Source organism: Equus asinus, chromosome 22 (assembly GCF_041296235.1).
Source record: "Equus asinus isolate D_3611 breed Donkey chromosome 22, EquAss-T2T_v2, whole genome shotgun sequence".
Lineage (NCBI taxonomy): Eukaryota > Metazoa > Chordata > Mammalia > Perissodactyla > Equidae > Equus > Equus asinus.
The window spans coordinates 53,468,210-53,489,793 of NC_091811.1; the positions used below are offsets into that span (position 1 = coordinate 53,468,210).

Here is a 21,584-nt window from a genome sequence, read left to right on the forward strand (position 1 = left end):
GCCCCATGAGTGCTAGAGCTGCTGGTCTTGTGACGTGGGCACCTGTCTGCCAGGCCTGGGCACGGGCCCAGGGTCACGCTCACGCTGGGGCTCCCGTCAGCTGACTATTTTGGGCTCTTGCTGACCTGGGCCAAAGTCAGGCCTCAGCCAAGAGGGCCCTGAAGCAGCTCCCCCTGTCCCCAGAGGCCGGCTCTGGTTTCGGCTATATAAACAGAGGAGAACACACTGGCTTGGAGACGGCTCCGCGTCCTGAGCCCGCTCAGCCGGTGCACAGCTTCAGCCAGGCAGGACGGGCTAACTAGGCAGTCACATCTCTTCCCGCAGGGCTCCCTGAGGCCGCCAGGAAGGGCCCTCAACCAACCCTGGGGTTCTCCCGTGGTGCAGCCGTCCAGCATCTCTGAGAGTCAGCAGATCGTGAGGAGGGAGCTGGTGAGTCTTGGAAATGGGGAAACCAAGGCATGGGAGCTGGGCTGTTTGGATCTTCTTCCATTGTGACTGTCTAGGTTGTGCTTTCTTTGGCCTTGGGCAGAGGTGGGGGTCGTGGGGAAGCAGGGGTGGCCGACCACCCCAAGGAATGAGAGGAAAGGCTTGGCCACAGTTGGATCATGGGAGTCAGACTTGCGACATTTGGTGACTGAGAACCGGGGGACATGGGACAGGGGATGCCATCTCTCTCCTTCCTCGGAGACTTCCAGCAGGGTCTAGATGCTTCTCTTTTGTCGACCTGGCCTGGACCAGGCCCTGGTCTGCTCTGGCCGTGGAGGGACGCTAGAGTGAGCTGGTGTCTGTCATGGAACCTCAGCATTGGTCCCTGAATGGGGTCCCTGGGTCCCCAAGCTGGTTGGGACCAGGGAGCTGAACCCGGGGTTTGGCTTCCCTGAGCCCTCAGCCTTGTCCTGCTCTCCGTGCCTGGCTTCCCAGCTGGTTTTGGTGCCTGAGAAGCAGGGCTGGAGCGAGATCTGGCGAGTCTGCCAACCAGCCTGCCACAAACACGCTCCGCGGGCCCCGAGCCAGGGGCTTCGGCCCGGCCTGGAATAAGTGGCAGCTCCTGACGTGGGAGGCTCTCCTCAGTTCTCAAAAAAAATTTTTTTTCCCTTTCTGAACGTGAGTCTCTAAACGAATCCAGAGCCTGCGACTAAAAATACTTTAACAATAGGAAAATACATCAGTCTTTCCGGCTGGGGCTCGTTATCAGAGGGTTTTTATTTTGGAATTTGAAATTTTGCCCAAGGAGGCTGGGTGGAGACCTGCGGCAGGGGCAGGGGCATCTGGTGGGTGTTGATGTGCTACAGGGCGGTTGGGAGACCCTCCAAGGGTGGAGGAGAGGGGAGCTGGCCAGGAGCTGAGCAGCCTGAGGGGCACGGAAGGAGACTTGAGGAGGGTGCAAGTTAGGGCCCGCCAGCCTTTCCCAAAGGAGCTCCGTGATCTTGGCTGCGTTTTCCAGTCTGGCTGTTCTTTCTGAAGTCTGATCTTATTCCTTTATGCTGTCTGTTCCTTCCTTCTGGCTGACAGTGCGTGGGGGTCAAGAAATCACTGGACTGAAGATAACCTCTGTGGAGAGAGGCCTGACCTCCTTAATTAACCAGCTTTCTTCACAGTATTAATTGAGCACTTGCTGCATACGGAGTCTGGAATTTTCCTGCGGCTGGGTGGAGTCACATCTCTAGGCACACTCTCATTTCCTTTCCCTCAGCCCTGGAGGGGGAGAGAGGGAGATGGGGTTACTGTTTATCTCTAGTTCTTGAAGAAGGGGGTGCTGGCTCCCCCAGCTCCTTTCCCTGCCATCCCAAGATTCCGCTGGAGGGGCCTGGGGTCCCGGCCCCCAGATAGTGCTCTGTTACACTGTTGGGCCTCTGCCTTCTGTTAACAAACTGAATTCTCGCAGCACAGGGACTTGCAATGTTGTCTGCGTCAGGCCACTGAGGAAATGGTCTCGGAGAGGGCAAGGACTGGCTACAGGTCACACACTAGGCTTGCTGGCTCCTGGTCAAAGATGCCTCTGAGAGCTCCTCCATCTTTTGCCTCTGCTGACGGCTGGGGTGGGGGCAGGGGGGCACCGACTGACCTCCCCGCGTCCTTGGGAGCCTGTTTTCAGGGAGGTAACAACACACGTGGTCGTGGCAGGGCCTGGGCCTGACCCTACATCGCCAATTTTCAGTGTGGTCCCCCCAAGTGGGAGGCCCCCCAAGGCCGTAGGCAGTGCTTCCCTGGCCACAGCACAAATCCCCCTGGCCACTGCCAGGGCAGGAAGAGGAAGTGGCCGGGTCAGGGCTGGCAGTAGGTCCTGGGGCTGAGCAGGGGGAGCTCCCGGGGCCACTTCTCCGTGGGAGGAGGCAGAGCTCGCTCCCTCTGCCCACCCTGCGGGAAGGGTGTGGACGCTGTCGAGGGGAGTGGTCTGGTAAAAGGACAAAAGTAGGGCAAGTTCCTGCCCTCTGCTCAGCTGCGGTGGGGCCAGCCCAAGGCGGGGGCAGCGTGGGAAAGGCCTGTGCGGTTCCACTTCCTCCATCCCACTTACCCCGCTCCACACTCGCCCTCTTGGCTGGGGAGCGATGGTGGACCCAGGTGCCCTTCTGGGGCCTGCCCTGGGCTACTTACTGTTGGGGGTGCACGAAGGGTCCCCCTGCAGGTGGGGGACACAGGGCCTTGCCCTCATGTGCACATGTTGGTGGGGAGGGATGGGTCTGAGCGCGAGATAAGTCCTCGGGCCCATAGGATTTGACTGAAGGGCAACGGCCTAGAGAGTGGTTCAGAAAACGTACTGTGTGAGGACCTTTTCTAGTGTCAGATGTCGCAGCTTCTCCTGTCTGGAGATGTACTGAGTACTTGTTGCTAGAACAAATACGTAAGGAGAAACAGCCACTGTTTTTCTCTGATTTCAGGAACACACACTTGCATGAATTTGTATTCAGTCAATTCCAGCACTGTCTGCATCCATTTGAGTAACTATCTCTCTCCCCTTTAGGTGTGGCTATTTTTTATTTTATATTTTTTTTATATTATTTACGTATAACTTTTATTTCTGAGAGTATAACATACGAAACAGAAAAGTGTACAAATCATAGATGTGAAATCTTAAGAGTGTAGCTTGATGGCTTTTCCAGTGTGAACACACCCAGGTGACCATCGTCTGGATGGGGAACTGGAGTGTTTCCGGTCCCACCAGAGACCCCCCTCACAGGCACCGCTGTTTGCTGTTTACAGGCTGTGTGTGTACCTGGCTCTGTGGGACACTGTCCAGGCCTGTGGGGCCAGAAGCCACAGCCTCTGGAGTTCAGAGTTGAGGGCAGTGGGTCCAGGACAAAACTGGGAGTTAGGAGACCTGAGTCAGAGTCCTGCCCCCCCGCCTCCATCCCCTTGTTTATAAAATGCGGGTCATGATTGCAAACCTGGAAGCCTGGGAGAGGATTAAGTGGAAGAAGCCACATGGAGTGCCCTGGGCAGAGGTCTGACCCTTGATTGGTGTTCCTCATGACCCCCACCCTCCAGGAAGGTGCTTATTCTTAAGAGTTGGGCTGGTCCATGGGAGTGGACCATGATCTGAAGTCTTGGAGGATCAGCAGGATTAGAGAAGAAGAGAGGAAGAGGAGCAAGGTGCCCAGTGGGTGGTGGGAGGGTTTAGCCCAAGGTCCTCATATGGGGGCAGCAGGGAGCCGCGGGTGATGAGAGCCGAATGGTGGCTGGGCCGCGCTGTGGGAGCCTTGTGTGGCCGCTCAAGGGGCTGTTCCTTCTGATCGTGCAGTTGAAGGCTGGACCTGGCTGTCCCTCGGGAGTCTCTGTCCAACCTTAGACCAGCTTATTTAGGCCTCCCAATATCTGCATCAATTATGCCTTTCCCCAGAGTTCCACCTTAGCCAAATCCTACCCCTTTCAGAGCCCCAGGCCACCCTCCCCAGAGGGCCTCTGGCCAGCAGAGGGGTCCCCAAGCCCCTCTTGCCTCTCTCCCGTCTGTCTTAGGCTGGGTGCTCCACATGGGTGCCTGAATGGGTGGCCCTGGCTGCGTTTCCACAGAGGGACTCTGCCTCTTTCTCCTTATTGACTTATTTTCAGAGTGCAGTGTGTTCAGACCCCCCAGCGTCCCCGCCTCCACAAGCACGGCCAGGTGGCAGCTGCCATTGCCTCACCCTCCAGCAAGACAGCAGCCTCCAACCTGGAACACCCGGGGAGGCGGGGCCTGGGCTGCAGGCACAGCTCTGGAGGCTAAATGATGAGATTTAGAGATTTAAGCCTGGGCCCTGGACAGCTCCTCACCACACTTGAGCTGTCTGAGGTTCCTGGGTGGGCTGACTGCACAGGACAGTAGGGATGGGCTGTGTTGCTTTTTACAAATGGAGAGTGGTGGGGAGGAAGGCGGGTACCAGGGCTCACGCTGGCTCCGCTCTCAAAGAACCGTTATGGCTGGCTGGAGCACAGACTGGTCAAGCTGCAGATAATACACCTGTTTTGCTGGTGATGGATGGAGGGAATACTATTGATCTTTTGCTGACATATTAAAGTCGTTTTTATTTCCTGAGGAAGGCCCTGCTGAGGTGGAGGGAGGCGTCCCAGAACCCGGTCGGGGGCTGGGTGGGAAGGCAGTCCGTGACATGGCTGGGGCCAGTTTCAGCAGCCCAGACTTGCTGTGTGCTCCTGAGCAAGGTGCAGCTCCTCTGGGAACCCATGAGTCCTTATCTGCAAAATGGGAGCATGTGAATTATATTAGTGGTTTCAATCCCTTTTTTTTTTTTTTTTTTTAGCTGTGGCATGCTTTTTCCAAGCAAAATCTTATGCAAAAGCCCAAGACAAAGAAAAACAAAACTTTGCCTGAAGTGGGGTGGAGATCCTGGAGGGGTCCCAGCTGTTTTATCCTGCCCATGCTTCACCTTCACCCAGGAGGCCTTGAAGAGTCTCTGAAAGATGGTTTGGGAAAAGCCAGAGCTCTCTGGAGCCTGGTCCACACTGAGGTTGCATGCTGTGACACGGGAGCAATGGCAGGTTCTAATTAGATCACTAAAGGAGATTGGTGTTACATGAAGACTGCTCCAGGGGCCAGCCTGGTGGCAGCGGTTAAGTTCGCACGTCCCACTTCGGTGGCCCGGGGTTGCCTGGTTCAGATCCAGGCGTGGACCTACTCACTGCTTGTCAAGCCATGCTGAGGCAGGCATCCCACATATAAAATAGAGGAAGATGGGCATGGATGTTAGCTCAGGCCCAATTTTCCTCAGCAAGAAAAACAAAAAGAGGATTGGCAGCATTTGTTAGCTCAGACCTAATCTTCCTCAAAAAAAACAAAAGGCTATCTGCGGTGGACAGTGGGATTTGGAAAGAGAAGACAAGATTGTTAAGGGGCAGTTTTGTTAATGAGTGTAGGCAAGGACAAGGGCAGGTCACTGGTCTGCTCCTTCAGGTACCAGTGAGGTGTGGGCTGTAGCTGACAGTAGGAACGGGGGATCCAAGAGATGTTCCAAAACAGAGTTTCAGGAAAAAGTGACAAGTCGCATGGGGCATCAAAAGCAGCGATGGGGTGGCGGGCAGGGCATGCAGCGATGACAGGCTCTGTCTGGGACGGATCAAGTTGGAGATGCTGGTGGGACCTTTGAGTGGGCAGAAGTGGGGGCTGGAGACAAGGGTGTGGGAAACCTGAGATGGGACGGGAGGGCGGAAGTGAGGGGCAGGAAGTGCCTCAAGGGTAGAGGGAAGTGCTGTGGGGTGACCAGAGGAGCGGAGAGTGGGGTCCAGGCTGCAGGCTCAGTGAGCAGAAATGCTTCATGTTGACCTACAGAGGAGAAGGGGGCTGGGCGGAGCCCCAGTGTAGGGGGGCTCTCTTCTCCTTCTAAATATAGCCCTTCTTTCATCCTCTCTTACCTGCTGGTGAGGGCTCCCCAGGCTTGAGGCAAATCGGGGTAGAGGGGTGACAGCCAGACCAGAGAAGGCTCCAGGTGGCTGCAGGCTGGTCTTTGCTCGGATCCAGCCCTGGCAGGCCCTTCCCCCTCCACGGGGCGGTTCAGAGCTGCTCTGCCCACAGGTGCTGGAGGTGAGGCGGGAGTGTGGGTACTCCCTAATCGTGGACGGGGAGAGAGCCCTTAGAGAGGCAGGCAGCGGCCCTGGGTTCCTCCCCAGTGTGCCGCCACTTCGCTGTGTGACATTGAGCAAGTACTATTATTTCTCTGAGCCTGTTTATTTATAAAATGGGGAAGAGTCGGCACAAATTCGAAAAGATTTCTCAGGCTCCACCCGGTTCTGAAATTCGGTAGTTTCCCAGCTAGGTGCACTCACCCTGTAAGGGACTGGGGAGAAATCAAGTTCAGCGAGTGGAGCAGAGCCCATTGGCCCATCTTGGGCTGGCAAACCCCTGCCCTCCGGAAGGTACTTTGCATGGGAAATTGGGGGGAGGGAATAAGCCCGGGGCGGGGGGGGGGGGGGGGGGGGGTGTAGGGTTCTGATCGACATGCCTGGGGCAGCCTCTCAGACCCAGACCGTGCTGAGGAAGACCGGTCAAGTGCACAGGCTGCTCCTTGGCCTAAGGTGGGGGCGCTGGTTCCCCAGGCCAACTCCCTACTTGCCAGCCCTACTCCTGCCCTGGCCGCCTAGCAGCGGCAGAGGGCGACCCCCAGGCCTCCAGGAAGGGCTTGGGAGGGTGCAAAGGCGGGGCCGGAGGGACGGGCGCGGCCGGGGCTCCTGGGAGCAGCCGGAGGGTGAGCTCTTCGTCGGGGAAGCCCCGCGGCAGGGCTCTCGAGCGCCCTCTTCTCGGGCCCTGGGGGCTCCGGGCCGGGTCCGAGGACCGGCGGGGGGAGCCGCGCGAGTCCGCGAGCTGCTATTTTTAGCCGGCGCGGCAGGCGCGAGGGGCCTATTTATAGATCAAACGCTCCGCGCTCCCTGCGTCAATGGAACCCCGCGTGCGTCACGCGCGCAGACATTCCAGCCCCCCTCGCCCCGCCCCCTCGGGCTCCCCGGCCCGCGCCTCCCCCTGGCCGCCTCCCGCCGGAACCGCGCCGCCCCCCGCGCCCTTGTATGGCCACAGCGCGCCGGGCCGCGTGCGTCAGCGGCGCCCCCGCCCCTCCCCGTGCGTCACGGAGCGCTTAAGAGGAGGGTCGGGCTCGGCCGGGGAGCCCCAGTGGCGGAGGCTGCGAAAGTTGGGGAGTGTGCAGGACGGCGGAGCGCACGCGGGACAAGGCTGCGACTCGGGGCGCTGGTCCCGGGCAGGGGGAGCAGGAGCTGGCCGGGTAGGTGCCCCCGCGGGGAGCGTGCGTCTCAGCAGGACTCTTGTTTTGGTTTTTAGAGATGTTGCATGAAGGAGATGGGTGTACGCGCGAGCAGAAAGGATGTTGTAGGGGCTGCATGCGGGAGGGCTCGGGGAGGGTGCAGCTCTGGTGTTGCGGGGGAGTGGTTGGAACGGGATGAGGACCCAGATCGGACTGGAGTCTGCTGGGCGCGGTGGGTGTGGGGGAGTGTCTGTGCAAGGTGGAAGCCGCAGGGGGTGAGGGTTGGCGCCAGGAGTGGGGACTTGTCCAGTAGGAGGCTGGCGGGAGTTCAGTCTCCCAGGGTGCCTAAGTGGGCACACTGCGCCCTGCACCGAGGTGCTAATGGGGGTCTCAGTACAGTGGGGGAGAAGGCACGCAGGGCTTCGGATGCTGGGATCCATCCGACTTCTACAGGATTGGATTTCCAAAAGGATCTCCTTCCTTCCAGCTTGTCAGTTCCCCTCCCCATGGCCCTAGTTGTTTTCTTAACAATTTAGAGGTTGTGGCTCAGTTTGCAGGGATCCCTAGCCTGAAGTTTCTGCCAGAACTGTCTTGGGAGACCTCTGGATTGCTGAAGGAAATAAATGGCCAGCATTGGTGGCTGAACTGTGGAGGAGATGTTGCTGTCCTGGAATAAGCGAGTCTTCTTAGGGGCAGGAGCAGGGTCTCTGGAAGCACAAGGAAGATTGTTTTGGCTGTAGCTTGGATCTTGTGTGTGTGTGTGTGTGTGTGTGTGTGTGTGTGTGTGTGTGTGATGTGGAAACCCTGGTCCTTGGGGATCCTCGATGGGAGGTGCTAATTTTGGAGTCTCTGGTGCGGTACTATGGAGGATCCCCCTGCCCATAGTCCCTGGTGGATCACACAGGTAGGGTGCAGTCTGAGGCTTGCTCAGTGTAACAGGTGCAAACCACATTGTTGCCAGGACCTGCCTGAAGCCGGATTCTCCCCGCTCCCTCCTTCAGCCCCGCCTCTTCCTCCTCTCTGTGGGACGGCTCCCCCCCCCCCCCCCCCCCCCCCCCGCCCCCAGGCTAGATGTAGGTCCATATCTTGCGTTGTCCTTAAGTACCTGCGCAGAGTGGGGGGGGATAGGTTAGTGGAGGTTGATCCGGATGTGGGACGTCCAAGTGGAGAAACAGGATTTGAATAAGGCTGGAACGCCCAGCCCTGCGTGGCTGCCACCTCTCCTCCTCCACCCCAATCCCATCCCTGCCCAGGCTGTCCTAGTGCAGGCAGACGTGGCCACCCTTATCTCGCAGGTGCTGTATGCCTGTGGACGGGCACCACTGGGAGGGTGGGGCCAGAGCTTGAGGGGCTCTGCTGTCTGGGTTGACTGTGGGAGTGTCAGGCCAGGGGTGCAGCTGCCCTGTCCAGGGCCCATGCAGGTGGGAGAAAGGCTAGGACCAGAGGACTCCCTGGGCTCTTAGCCAGGAGGTAGTGCCAACCTTTGCCCCCTCCCACTGTCCTCCTTGATGATGGCACTCTCTGTTCCAGCTTGCTTTCTTACCCAGCCTCCCTCCCTGACTGGTGAAGCCAGAGTTGTGCAGACCCCAGGCGTGGAGTGGGGATGGGAAACTGTCCCGGAGCCTCTTCCGTGTTAGTTTTTGACCAGTCTGCGAACTTAAGGATCCCCCTGTGTGATGCTATCTCTGCTTCTTCAGGCTCCTCAGGACTGGGAGGTGTAAGCCCCTTTGCCTGAGCTGCTGAATTCTTCAGGGCACACTTTCTAGTGGGGGGACCTGGGCAGGGGCAGGATGCCCACCATCCACCCACCAGCGGGCCCGTTCTCCTCCCTGCACAGCTGCCTCAAGTCTTCTGCCGGACTCTCAGAGTTCTCTTATAAAAATAACAAGGAAAAAAGTGTTGGGGGCAGCAGAGAAATTTCTCTTAGGGACTATCTGTTCTCCTGGAAGTCTGGGGGGGCTGATCCCTCCTCCTCCTGCCCCCTCTCGGCCTCTCTCCAGCATATGGCCTTTAAATGTCTGCAGCCAGGTTACCCGATCCCCTGGGGAGCCAGGGACCGAGTGAGGGGCCTGGGCTCCTTTTCTCTTTGCTTCTGGGAGCATCCCTGGCAGTACAGAGTGGCTGCCCATCCCCAGATGGCAAGGCCCGTGGTGCGCGTGGGATCTGCAGCCTTTGCTCAGTATTCAGGGTGCGGGCAGGAGTGGGGGACAGACTCCATGCTGCTTAAGCCACTTTCTTAGGCGGCTGGGGCTTCACTCCCAGCTCCTCTTCCATTTTCACAGTGTCCTTCTCCGCAGGCACTGGAGGGAGGAGGAGAGGGGGCTTTGCAGAGGCTGGGCCATGCCTGGGAATATTCCCACAAGTGCCAGGTTGGAGAAACCACATATCTGCTCCCGGGGCCTGGGCTCAGGCTTTGCGTGGCTGCCTCTCCCACCCACCCTTCTCTCAGCCACTACCCATGCCTTACCCGCTGAGGGAGGGCAGGGGCTGGAGGAACACAGCTTCCCCCTGTTCCAGCAGAGAAATGCTGGCTGGATGCCTTCACCAGGGTTCCCAGGCTGCCTGGGGTGTGGCTGGCCTTCCGACTGAGCCCACTCTCCACTGGGCCATTGCCCAAGGGCTTTGTGACATGGAGGGCGAGATGGTGCTCGGGCCAGGGGCCAGGATTCCTGGGTTCTTCGGTGGGCCGTGGCCCTAACGCCTGTGTCCCATGTCTGGCTGCGACTCCTGCCACCTGACTGCTCAGGGCCTATACTCAGAGGTCAGGCTTCTCTCACTGACTCCTTCCCACCCCTTTGGTCTCCTCCCTCTCCAGAGATGCCCTGTATTCAAGCCCAATATGGGACACCAGCACCGAGCCCAGGACCCCGTGACCACCTTGCAAGCGACTCCCTGAGCCCTGAGCTCAGCAAGCCAGCCATGGACCTAGCCAGCGCCGAGGCGGCCCCCACCGCCCTGCCCAGCTTCAGCACCTTCATGGATGGGTACACAGGGGAGTTTGACACCTTCCTCTACCAGCTGCCGGGGACAGCCCAGCCCTGTTCTTCAGCCTCTTCCTCGGCCTCTTCCACGTCCTCGTCCTCAGCCACCTCCCCCGCCTCTGCTTCCTTCAAGTTCGAGGACTTCCAGGTGTACGGCTGCTACCCCGGCACCCTGAGCGGCCCCCTGGATGAGACCCTGTCCTCCAGCGGCTCTGACTACTACGGCAGTCCCTGCTCAGCCCCGTCACCCTCCACGCCCAGCTTCCAGCCGCCCCAGCTCTCTCCCTGGGACGGCTCATTCGGCCCCTTCTCACCTAGCCAGACTTATGAAGGCCTGCGGGCATGGACAGAGCAGCTGCCCAAGGCCTCTGGGCCCCCCCAGCCGCCGGCCTTCTTTTCCTTCAGCCCTCCCACGGGCCCCAGCCTGGCCCAAAGTCCCCTGAAGCTGTTCCCCTCGCAGGCCACCCACCAGCTGGGGGAGGGAGAGAGCTATTCCATGCCGGCGGCTTTCCCAGGCCTGGTGCCCACTTCTCCACACCTGGACGGCTCGGGGATGCTGGATGCGCCCGTGACCTCCGCCAAGGCCCGAAGTGGGGCTCCGGGTGGAAGCGAGGGCCGCTGTGCTGTGTGTGGGGACAACGCTTCGTGCCAGCATTATGGCGTCCGCACCTGCGAGGGCTGCAAGGGCTTCTTCAAGGTACTGGGCTGCCTGGGGGCGGCTTTGCATGAGGAGTGCGGAGGGGCTGTTGTCATCCCAGCGGGGTCTGTGGGAGCCTCTCTTGGGTTTTCCTCCCAGCTAGTCCTGCCCTTCAGGAAGGGGGCAGCATGCCACGTGGGCCACCCTCCTGGGGACCCCGAGCTGGCAGGGGGCTGGGACCTCTCCTGCAGCGGAGTATGCAGGGCAAGTGACACTGCAGTGAGATGGAGGGAGGGGTGAGGTGTGGGCAGAGGGTGCCGGCCACAGCGCTGCCCAGGAGGGGAGCTTCCAGTGGCAGCTCTGGTTTTCCTCTGCCTGTCCTTCCCCCACCCAAGGTCCTGGTGGGAAGGGCACTCGTGTCCCTGGCATGAGATGAAAAGACCTGGGAAGAGGCTTGGTGCTTGAGGGCTGGGGGTGGACCCAGGAACAGGCTGTGTGTTTGTCCCAGTGCTGGGTGCCTGCTTAGCTTCCGTCCCCACCCCCGCCCCTCCTTGGCCCTCTCTTGTCTGCCCCAGGGAAGGGCCAGGTGGACACAGGCACATTAAGGACTACAGGTGTCTGGGCTGCTGGGGAGCCCCTGCCCCATATCTTACATCCTGAGGGTCTTTCTCTGGAGGCAGAAACCACCCCCAATGTCCCCAAGACTTTCTTGTTCCTCCCCCCACCCCTTCATCTCTCCCTCCCCTGCCACCCAAATGTTAGAAAAATAGCTGTGAACAGAGAGAGCTTTTGTCTGCGATGGCAGCAGGATCTGGACGGTCCCCTCCCCTGGGCTCCCCCCTCCCCACCCCACCCTCTGACAGCCTGTTCCGTGTCGCCCCCCCCAGCGCACAGTACAGAAAAACGCCAAGTACATCTGCCTGGCTAACAAGGACTGCCCTGTGGACAAGAGGCGGCGAAACCGCTGCCAGTTTTGCCGCTTCCAGAAGTGCCTGGCTGTGGGCATGGTGAAGGAAGGTGGGTGGCTGGGACCGGCCGGCAGGGACAGGCAGGCCTGAGGCGGGTGGGGCAGGCAGAGGCCCCTGGACATCTGTGCCCGTGGGCTGCAGGGGAGACCGTGCCTGGACCTTATTTCCACCCCATCTCCAGTCCACCTGCCTGGCTTACTGCGGGAAGGTCCCTGTCGGGTCTGCTGGCTCTCCGGGGCTCTAGGTCTGGATTCGGGGGTACTTCCCAGCATGGGTGTGCACAGCGAGCGCTGAGTCCCCTCCTCCCCCCGCCTGTTTCTCTGCAGTTGTCCGGACAGACAGCCTGAAAGGGCGGCGGGGACGGCTCCCTTCAAAGCCTAAGCAGCCCCCTGATGCCTCCCCTGCCAATCTCCTCACCTCCCTGGTCCGGGCGCACCTGGACTCGGGGCCCAGCACGGCCAAATTGGACTACTCCAAGGTGAGGCCCACCCTCCCAACATCCAGCGCCTCTGTGCCCGTTAGAAAAGGCCCCCCTCCAGTCCAACAAGTTGCAAAATGAGGAGCCCCCTCTGGGCTGACCAGATGGGAAAATGTGCCCCCTCGGGTGGGTGGCTAATTAGAAAAATGTGCTCCTTCCAGCAGCCATGGGCCTGGGTTAATATGTGAGAATTGGCGAGCGCCAGCGTGGGCGGACTGTCGGTCCCACTCTCTCTTCCCCGGGATCTGGCATCTGAGCACATGACACGGCTGTGCCCCGTGGCCCTGGTGCGGGCGCTTTCTGGGGTGCTGACCCAGCTGGACCGCTCTTCTAGTTCCAGGAGCTGGTGCTGCCCCACTTCGGCAAGGAGGACGCTGGGGACGTGCAGCAGTTCTACGACCTGCTCTCCGCCTCCCTGGAGGTGATCCGCAAGTGGGCCGAGAAGATCCCCGGCTTTGCCGAACTCTCGCCAGGCGACCAGGACCTGCTGCTGGACTCGGCCTTCCTGGAGCTCTTCATCCTCCGCCTGGCCTACCGGTGAGCTGCCCCCTGTCCGCTCGGCCCCTCCCCTGCCACCTGCCCCCGAGCCCTGCTGACCGCCGTCTGCGTCCCACCTGCCAGGTCTAAGCCGGCCGAGGGTAAGCTCATCTTCTGTTCGGGCCTGGTGCTGCACCGGCTGCAGTGCGCCCGCGGCTTTGGCGACTGGATCGACAGCATCCTGGCCTTCTCCCGGTCCCTGCACAGCTTGGTTGTCGACGTCCCTGCCTTCGCCTGCCTCTCTGCGCTTGTCCTCATCACAGGTGAGTGGCCAGCACCAAGCTGGGCCCTCAGGAGGGCACCGTCCCAAGTTGCAGCGGGCTGGCATCTAGCACTTCCTGGGCCCCTGCATTGTGAAGTGAGGGCAACTGGACACAGAGAGGGGCATGCACTTGCTCAGAGCCACACAGCTGGTGGGCGGCAGAGCCGCAGTTCAGGTCCAGCTGCGTCTGACTGCAAAGCCCACGCCAGTCTGTGAATTATCCCAGGCTACCCGAGATCCGGACTGTATGGTGTCATGTGTGGCGTAGGGTCTTGGTGTGTCTTTAAAATCTTACTGAATCTTATTATACACAAAAAGTGCACAAAGGATAAATTTTCGTTAGCTAAGCACACTTGTGTAACCAGCACTGAGATCAAGACGTGACCAGTATCCCAGACCCCTCCTTGTGCATCTTCCTCATCAGCCCTCAGGGTCACTCTGCCCTGACTTCTGACAGCACAGGCTGGCTGCACCTCTGTGTCCTTTATGTAAATAGAATTATGTGGGGGGCGGGCGGCGCAGGGTGACTCTGGTGTTAAATGTGGAGCTCTTCAGATCTCTCTTCTTATTTTGTTAAGCACCAGAACCTGCCCCCATCCCTTTTCTACTTAAATTTCACAGGGGACCCAACTATATAGGATAAAGTCCAAGTCACTCTGGGCGAAGAATGAGTGGTGGGTTTTGGGGCCATCTTTCCCTGGGGGTGGCCTCGAAAACACTGCTGTTCAGCTCCAGGGCTTCTCAGAATGGAAGAGTCTGGAGGAAAAAACCCACTGGCTGAGTCAGAAAGCCAAGCTTAGGATTTTATGTCTTTTTTGTGACCTTGGGCAAGTCATTTACCTTCTTTTGGCCTCAGTTTCTTCCTTGGAAGATGAGGGTAATGAGCATTACTCACTTCCTAGACTGCTGATGGGGATCAGCAGTGGGCTCATGTGTGAGAACATGCTTTTGCAAAAACAGCCAGTGAAGCGTAAGGTCAGTGGCAGGAGTTTGAGAGACCTGCAGGGGGCCGGGTCTCGGGGGAGGTCTGGTCCTCAGATGTGTGGCTAATCCTGCACCCTCCTCAGAGCGGCACGGGCTGCAGGAGCCACGGCGGGTGGAGGAGCTGCAGAACCGCATCGCCAGCTGCCTGAAGGAGCACGTCTCGGCCGTGGCGGGTGAGCCCCAGCCGGCCAGCTGCCTGTCACGCCTGCTGGGCAAGCTGCCCGAGCTGCGGACCCTGTGCACCCAGGGCCTGCAGCGCATCTTCTACCTCAAGCTGGAGGACTTGGTGCCCCCTCCACCCATCGTCGACAAGATCTTTATGGACACGCTGCCCTTCTGACCCCAGCCCGGGGACGCGCGTGCACTGTGTGTGCATGCTCATACACCACCCCACGTGCCTTTCGCCCATGGCCCACAGACCCCCACGGACCACCACCCCCTGGTCTGGGCTGCAGACTGGCTGGCCTCGCCACTCACTCTGGGAGATCGGCAGGGAGCTCACGCCCTGGGGAAGGGAGTGCATTCACAGGGTGACCCCTACTATATGTCTTACCCCCCAAGCCCGGTCCTGGCCTTCATGTTTTTGTAAGATAAACCGTTTTTAACACACACCACCGTGCTGTAAATAAGCCAAATGCTGCTGTAAATACGGGAAGGAAGAGGTTGAGGTGGGAGTCGGGGTTAGGAGGGAGGGGTGGGCCCCCAGCAGCCTGGGCAGGCCTGTCCCAGCCTCCTCCTCCTCGCTCTCTCTTCCCAGCCTCCTTCCACATGTACATAAACTTACTCTAGGAGGAAGACAAATGACAGATTCTGACATTTATATTTGTGTATTTTCCTGGATTTATAGTATGTGACTTTTCTGATTAATATATTTAATATATTGAATAAAAAATAGACATGTAGCTGAAACTGGGATCCCATCTATCTGATACCCTCCCGCACACCCCGTCATTATGTCAGAGACAGAGGTGGCTCCCCGTAAATCATGGGTGTCAGTAGCCTAAGCTAACAGGCCTCAGTCTACTCAGTTGTAAAAGCTGGATCGTAATGGCAGCTGCTCCGCAGAAAGCCTCTAATGACAGGCCTGGCTCCAGGATGGAGACTGCGCGGACACCGACGCTGAGGGATGAGCATTGCTCTGGCCGTCCCCATTCCTAACCTGGGAGGATGGTCTCCGGTTCGGCTTCCACGCCTGCAACACAGGGAAGGGGCGTACCCCGCCTCACGTTGCCACTGGGATCACAGGAGTGTGTGTGGTGCTTACCACGGGGCTGGGGACAGGGCGGCCCCGAATGGCGCTAGCGGCCACTGTTACTTTGTCAGTTTTTTTCCATCCCTGTTTTCAACATTCCTCCCCACTCGCCTAGCGCCCCAGCCACAGGACCCAGGTTACTGGTGGCCCCTGCCCTCTTGGCAAGACGATTGTTCTGAGGCCCCTCCCTGTGCCCCAGTGCCCCGCATAGGTTCTCCTACCCCCCCAGCTCTCAGTTGCTTAGCTGACTTAAATGCAGATTTCTAGGCTCTGCCCCAGGGACTTGGGTTTGGTGAGGGGTGGGGCCCAGGAGTCTACTTTTGCCATGCACTCAGCTGCTTGTGATGCAGGTGGTCTGGGGGCCAATCTTTTGAGAAACAAGAACCTAGATCAGCCCCAACCTGAGGCCCAAGGTAGCTGGTCACCATGCGGGGTCCAGTCCCCTTCACTCTGCTCAGTGCCCGTCCAGCCTCATCGTTTCCTCCTTGAGGAACCAGTAGGAGCCCTGAAAGCAGTGCCCCTCACACTTGTTCCTCACAGCCCTTGGCCCAGGACCCCTGACTCTCCATCTGCACAGTTTCTGGCAACTGGCTGGATGGGGGCAGCCCCTGCTGGCTGGGGATTGATCAAAATAGGGTCTGCTTCAGAGTGGGACAGAATCAGGGCCTACGCCAGGGCTCCAGCCACAGCCTGCAGGTTCCCCAAGGAGCCCCTGGCCACATGCCCTCATAGGGTTCTGGGAAGACAGTGCAGCCCCAGCCTTCTGAAGGGTCCCCGTGTGGGTGGGCTGGGGAGTCCTGGGCCCTGTGCTGACCCATGGTGACTGTCATCCCAGCAGTGTGTGGACTTCAAGCATCTGTCCGTGGCACCCCCTCCAGAGCCCCAGAGTGAGCCTGTGTCGCAGCCCCAGCACTTGGCAAGGCGTGGGGTGGCGGGGTTCAGGAGCTCTTCCGTTCTTAGCCCTGCCTCCGACTCCATGCTGCTCCCCAAGAAGCCCTTCCTCCTCCCCGAGCCTCAGTTTCCCCATCTGTTCAGTGGGGAGGTGAGTCTGGTGGCACCATTCTGGTCAGGAGCAGAGCTTGCTGGGAAATCTCCCATCAGCTCTGGCTAGACTGAGTCCCTCTTTCTTTGGGTCATTCCCATGTCCCTGCCTTTAGCACAGACAGATATGGAGCACCGGGCAGCCCCTTGGGGAAGGCAAAAGGACCACGTAAGTGTTTGAGGAGGGGCTGAGGGTCAGGAGTGGGGTGGGGAAATGGAGACTCTTGGTCCCTACAGATCTCTAAGTCCACAGTGATGACAATAGCTACTGTGTATGGTGTTCCGCCACCTACTGGGTCCTGTTTGTACAGTATTCGTCATTTCTAGCCCTCGATACCGCTCTGTGAGGAAAGCGTGGTCGTCCCACCTCACAGGCAGGCAGCACAGCAGAGCAGGAAAGAGCAAGGACTCTGGAACCAGACTGCCTGAGTTTAAATCCTGGTTCCAGTTCTTTCTCATTGTGGAATTTGGGGCAAGTTACTTAATCCTTCTGTGCCTTGGCATCTTCCTCCACAAATGGGGAAAATAATTGTACCTATTTCATAAAGTTGCTATAATGATTACGTGAATGAATGCATACAAAGTGTTCCAGACAATGCCGGGCACATAGCGAGCATCTAATAAAGAATAGCTGTTGTTTTTACTCAAGAGGAGAATTCATTTCAGAGAAAGGAAATGACTTTCCCAAGGTCACTTGGCTTCTCCGCTGCTGAGCTGGGTGTGTCCAACTACTTAACCACTAGGTCTCCCTGCCCAGGCCTTGTAAATAGAAGCAGCTCCATGGATGGTGGCTCCTTTCCTCCTTTCCAGGACTCTGGCGACTGGGGTGCAGGGTTGGGGGGCTAATTTCTCCAGCCCCGCCCTGCCCCGCCCTGCCCCACCCAAGGGCTGCAGCCCCAGGCCAGGCCCCTTCTTTCCACTGAGCAACTGGAAGAACTGGCCTCCGAGTCCTGCTAGGGGCCAGGAGGGCGAACAAGGGGGCATTGAGCCCGGTGGGGCCTCACAATGGTCGCTCTGTCCCTGCTGGCCGGGGGCAGGGCCCGTTTCCGACGGGGACAATAGTCAAAAGGCAGTGACGCCGGCAGAGCCTGGAATCCCGGGCGGGATTTTCCGAGGCCTCAAAGCCTGCTGTTTGTCCTCATATGGAGACCCAGGAAGGCTGCCTCTCTGTCTCCCCCCACCCCACCCACGCTAGGCCCCGTGCCCAGAGGCCCTGGCCCCCTCCCCAGCCCTGAGGTGCCACTGTGACTGAGGAGAGGTGGCTCTGAGGTCTAGGGTCTGAGTAGAGGCTCGACACCCCAGGGGTCTGTGCCTGATGGCTCTTCCCGGGGGCCAGGGATGGAGGAAGCTGTCCCACACCTGGGCTTGGGCCTTAAGAAGGGAGATGGCGAGGGCTGGCCTCAAGGAGGCCAAGAAGCTTCTGAAGGTCGCAGGCAACCACTCTGTATTTGAGCTGTACGGTGCCACGCGGTTGTCTCTGAGCGTCCAGCATCCCCGGCTGTGTGGTAGCTGGCTCTCTGGCTGCAGAGGGGAGCCTGTCAGAGGTGGGAGGCTGCTGTGTGGTGGCCCGACAGTCAGCGGATTGCTAGTGACGTCCTTTCATGAGGTAGCTGTGTTGGGCATGTCCTGGTTGAGGGACAACTGGGTCCCCCTCACGTAAGAGCTGGCCCTGGGGATTCCTGGGGAGTCTTAGCTTAACTCTGGACTAGCCCCAGCCCCCTCAAGACCCTGCCTGCAGCAGAGACCCCAGGGCCACCTCAGAAGATGAGGCTGAAGGGGTCAGCCTCTGTCTGTCCACCGTCCAGCCCTGTCTGGGCCTGGCCCTGTAGCCCCACAGCTCTGCTGGCAGCTGCTCTGTCTACCCTGGAGCAGCCAGAACCCAGCCCCAAAGCTCGGCCTCCACCCCTGCTCCAGGCTCCGGCTTCTGCGGGCACTTGGGTAAGGCCTAGGCTGGATTGTGGGACTTTGAAATTCCAGCCCCCTGTGGTGAGGACTGGAAGGAGTTCGTGCAAGGCCGAGGAAAACCCCTCTCCACCCCCGATACCTCCTTCCCCACAGAGCAGGGACATCTGAGGACAGGAAGCTCATTCCAGGGGCCCCAGCTGGACTTAGAGCTGGCCCGAGGGCTATGGGGCCGTGGAGGCTCTGGCCTTGGCTTCTGCCTCCTGCCCCCCACGCCTAGGCTCATGCTCCAGTCATCCTCCTCACCACCCTGGCTCCTCTTCGCTGCCTGCTGGGCCCTGACCCTGCCAGGCGAGGTGGGGGGCACTTGAGGTCTCCTTCAAGGTCTGAACCAGGAGCTGGCACTGTCCAGCTCCTACTCAGGACCATAAATCAAGCCTGGCACGGCCGCGGGGGCTGGGGGTGGCAGCTGGGACGGGAGGGGAGTGCGGGGGGGCCCTGTGCTGGTACATGCTGCGTTAGCAGGGAGCAGTGCCCAGCTGCAAGCCAGGCCGGTGGCGTGCTGACCATCACTGCCCTGATCTGGGCACATCAGAGCAAGGGGCCCCCATCCGGGGAGCCCAGCCTTGGGCGAGACCAAGCAGGAGTCCTGGGTCCCCTCCCAGGTAACTGGAATATGTTGAAGGTAGACCTACAAGAAACCAGGACACAAGAGCAGCCCCCAGGGGTCGGTGGGGAGTCCCCCCAACTAGGGTGGGTGAACAGCCCTCTCCTTCGATAAGGACAGTCACACTGAATCCTCTGCCCCAAACAACAGATGCACACACGTGTCCCAGAGGAGCAGATGCGCAGACCTTGCAGGAAGGAGAGACGACCTCCTTACCCCTGAGGGTCAGACACAGACATAAAGCCCCACGCTCACTCCAACTTGGTCAGAGAGACAAACCTATGGACCTTCCTGGAGAAAGAGACAGCACCCTCCGTACCACGCAAGGACAGATTCCCACATCCCCCAGGAGAACAGGCACAGGCGCGCCACCTCCCGCCTGGCCCAGGTCTAGAGGCTGCCTGATGAGGCTGGGGCTGGGAGGCGCCTCTTTCTCACGCTCTCTGCCACTCTCTCGTCCGCCCAGCCATTTCCTCTGCCTCAGAGGAGGGGGGCTGGGAGTGACAACCCAGAAAGGGTGGGAGGCGAAGGAGCCCCTGCCCAGGATCCCAGGGGGCAGATGTCAGAAGGCGACAGCTGGTCCTCCTCACCCCTGCGGCCTGGCCAGGCTGGAGGGTCAGCAGGCAGGGAGCTGGCTCCCCAGCCAGGCTGAAGACCGTCAGGAGCCCCCAGCCTGACGTCAGTCCCACTCATTGTTGTTGCTCTGGCTTGAGTCACTCCCTGTGACGCCACCGGGGTCAGCTCTGGAGAGGCTGGGGGTGGCCTGCAGGGCCAGCCTCAGGGCTCAGCTCTCCTGGGGCACACACTAGGATGGGGTGGGGCCATCTGAGACCACACTCACCATTGCAAAGCCAGCTGCCTACTCCCAAGTCTTGGGTTGGCCTTCGATGTCCCTCCACAGGCCTGCGCTGCAGGCGTGGCTGGGAGGGCCTCAGCCGGTAGCCTGTCTGCCTGGCTGGCCTTGGCCTGGGCTCTCACTGAGAAGTCTGCTCTCTGTCCTTGCCTCTCCTCCCTCAGAACCCTCTGTTTCCACCCACAGCCCTCTGTAGGACCTCTCCCCCGAGCTCTTTTCCTTCCGCTTCCCCAGGAAACCTCCCCAGAAGAACTCCCCCCAGTCCCACTTTTCCTGGAATCACTACCTGCTTCCCGCCCAGCTCCTCACGCGCTCTCCTGTGTCTCTGCCGCCGTCTCACTTTGTTTTGTGGTGCCCAGTCACCTCCCAACCTGCTGGGAGCAGGGCCTGGGACTCCTCTGCACTCTGAGTGTGTCACTTTCTATTCCAGGCCCAGGCCTCTCTCTGGGATGACAGCAGTGGCCTCCATCCTGGCCCTCTCTGGCTTCTGCAAAACCTGCTGCCCTTTCCCACACAATCTGTCGTGTTTTCTGGCCCAGGTGTATCTCCCGGGCCGTCTCCCCCATGAGGCTCTGGAGGAGCCAAGACTCCTCCGAGTCTTGTGACTTGTCCACCTTGGTATGCCACAGGCCGGGTACGTGGACAGTTACATACATGTGGCCTGAATGAATGAATGAATGAATGATTACATCTTGATCATCAGGGGAAGTGGCATAGGCTGAGAGAATTCATTCCACACAGTCTCACGCTTTTGGCCAAGACCCTCTCTCCCTGACAGGACCACCCGGATGGGCATGGAACTCAGGGTCTGAGGTGCAATGAGCACCACTCTGTGAGGACTCAGAGAGGTAAGAGGAGGCAAGGACTGGCCAGCATCTGGGCCTGAGATGGGAGAGGTGAGGGGTCAGCCTCCCTCTCAGGCAGGAGAGCCTCCATGGAGAGGGCGAGCTTTGGAGTAGGGACGAGAGTGGGTAAAAAGGCTGGGGGAGTGAAGAGAGTAGCTGTGTGGCCTTGTAGTCATCAGGTTCTCTGGAGAAACAGAACCAACAGGATGTGTATACATTGAAAGAGACTTATTAGGAAGAATTGGCTCACGTGGTTATGGAGGCTGACGAGTCTCAAAATCTGCAGTCAGCAAGCTGGAGACCCAGGAAAGCCAATGGTGTAGTTTCCATCCAAGTAGTTCCAAATGTGCCAGGCTTGAGACCCAAAAACAGATTCTTCAGTTTGAGTCTGAAGGTGGGAGAAAACCCATGTCCCAACTTGAACGCAGTCAGGCAGGAGCACTTGCTGTTACTTGTGGGAGTGTCAGATCTTTTGCTCTATTCGGGCCTTCAACTGATTGAATGGGGCCCACCCTCACTGGGGAGGACCATCTGTTCTCCTCAGTCTAAGGGTTCCAATGTTAATCTCATCCAGAGACACCCCCACAGAACACCCAAGACAGGGCTTGACCAAATGTCTGGGCATCCTGCGGCACAGTTAAGTTGACACAAAATTAGCCATCACAGCAAGTCACTACAGATCACTGAGCCTCAGTTTCATCATCTGTAAATTGGGGGGAAATTATATTTCCCTTCAAAGGTAGCTGGAGAAATCAACACAATAGCGCATGTGCAGTGCTGGCACGGTGCCTAGTAAGGCCCAGTGACTGGTAGTAGCAATGATGACGATGTCAGGAGAGTAGCAGTGGAGGGCGCTGAGACCCAGTGTGTCGGGATAGGGACATCAGTCACTCCTCTCGCCCCCTGGCAGACTCTGGGAGTTGGGCTCTGGTTCCTCCCCCTCCCCAGGGCTGGTTCTGATCCCCCTTGCTCCCTGCCCTTCAGCTCCTCACAGACTCT

General features: G+C 59.2%; 1 protein-coding gene across 2 annotated transcripts; it reads left to right on the plus strand.

Annotated features, from left to right (window-relative positions):
- The first annotated feature begins 122 nt into the window (after nt 1-122).
- On the plus strand, nt 123-14,934 carry NR4A1 (nuclear receptor subfamily 4 group A member 1). 2 transcript variants are annotated; one of them, XM_014847445.3, is made up of 7 exons: nt 123-429; nt 9,994-10,856; nt 11,684-11,813; nt 12,091-12,242; nt 12,577-12,779; nt 12,864-13,042; nt 14,109-14,934. In XM_014847445.3, the coding sequence occupies exons 2-7, from the start codon at nt 9,996-9,998 to the stop codon at nt 14,363-14,365; spliced, it is 1,782 nt and encodes a 593-aa protein (XP_014702931.1). In that variant the 5' UTR covers nt 123-429; nt 9,994-9,995; the 3' UTR covers nt 14,366-14,934. The 2 variants fall into 2 exon arrangements, with proteins under 2 accessions (XP_014702931.1, XP_014702930.2); XM_014847444.3 differs by lacking the exon at nt 123-429 and adding an exon at nt 6,044-7,199.
- Nucleotides 14,935-21,584: the final 6,650 nt, after the last annotated feature.

Excerpts from the sequence above, each read along its gene's own strand:
- NR4A1 (XM_014847444.3), top strand. The coding sequence starts at position 6,425 with ATGCCTGGGGCAGCCTCTCAGACCCAGACCGTGCTGAGGAAGACCGGT. Across the intron at positions 11,814-12,090 it reads TGTGGGCATGGTGAAGGAAG|TTGTCCGGACAGACAGCCTG; the intron begins GTGGGTGGCTGG and ends GTTTCTCTGCAG. Across the intron at positions 12,243-12,576 it reads CCAAATTGGACTACTCCAAG|TTCCAGGAGCTGGTGCTGCC; the intron begins GTGAGGCCCACC and ends CCGCTCTTCTAG.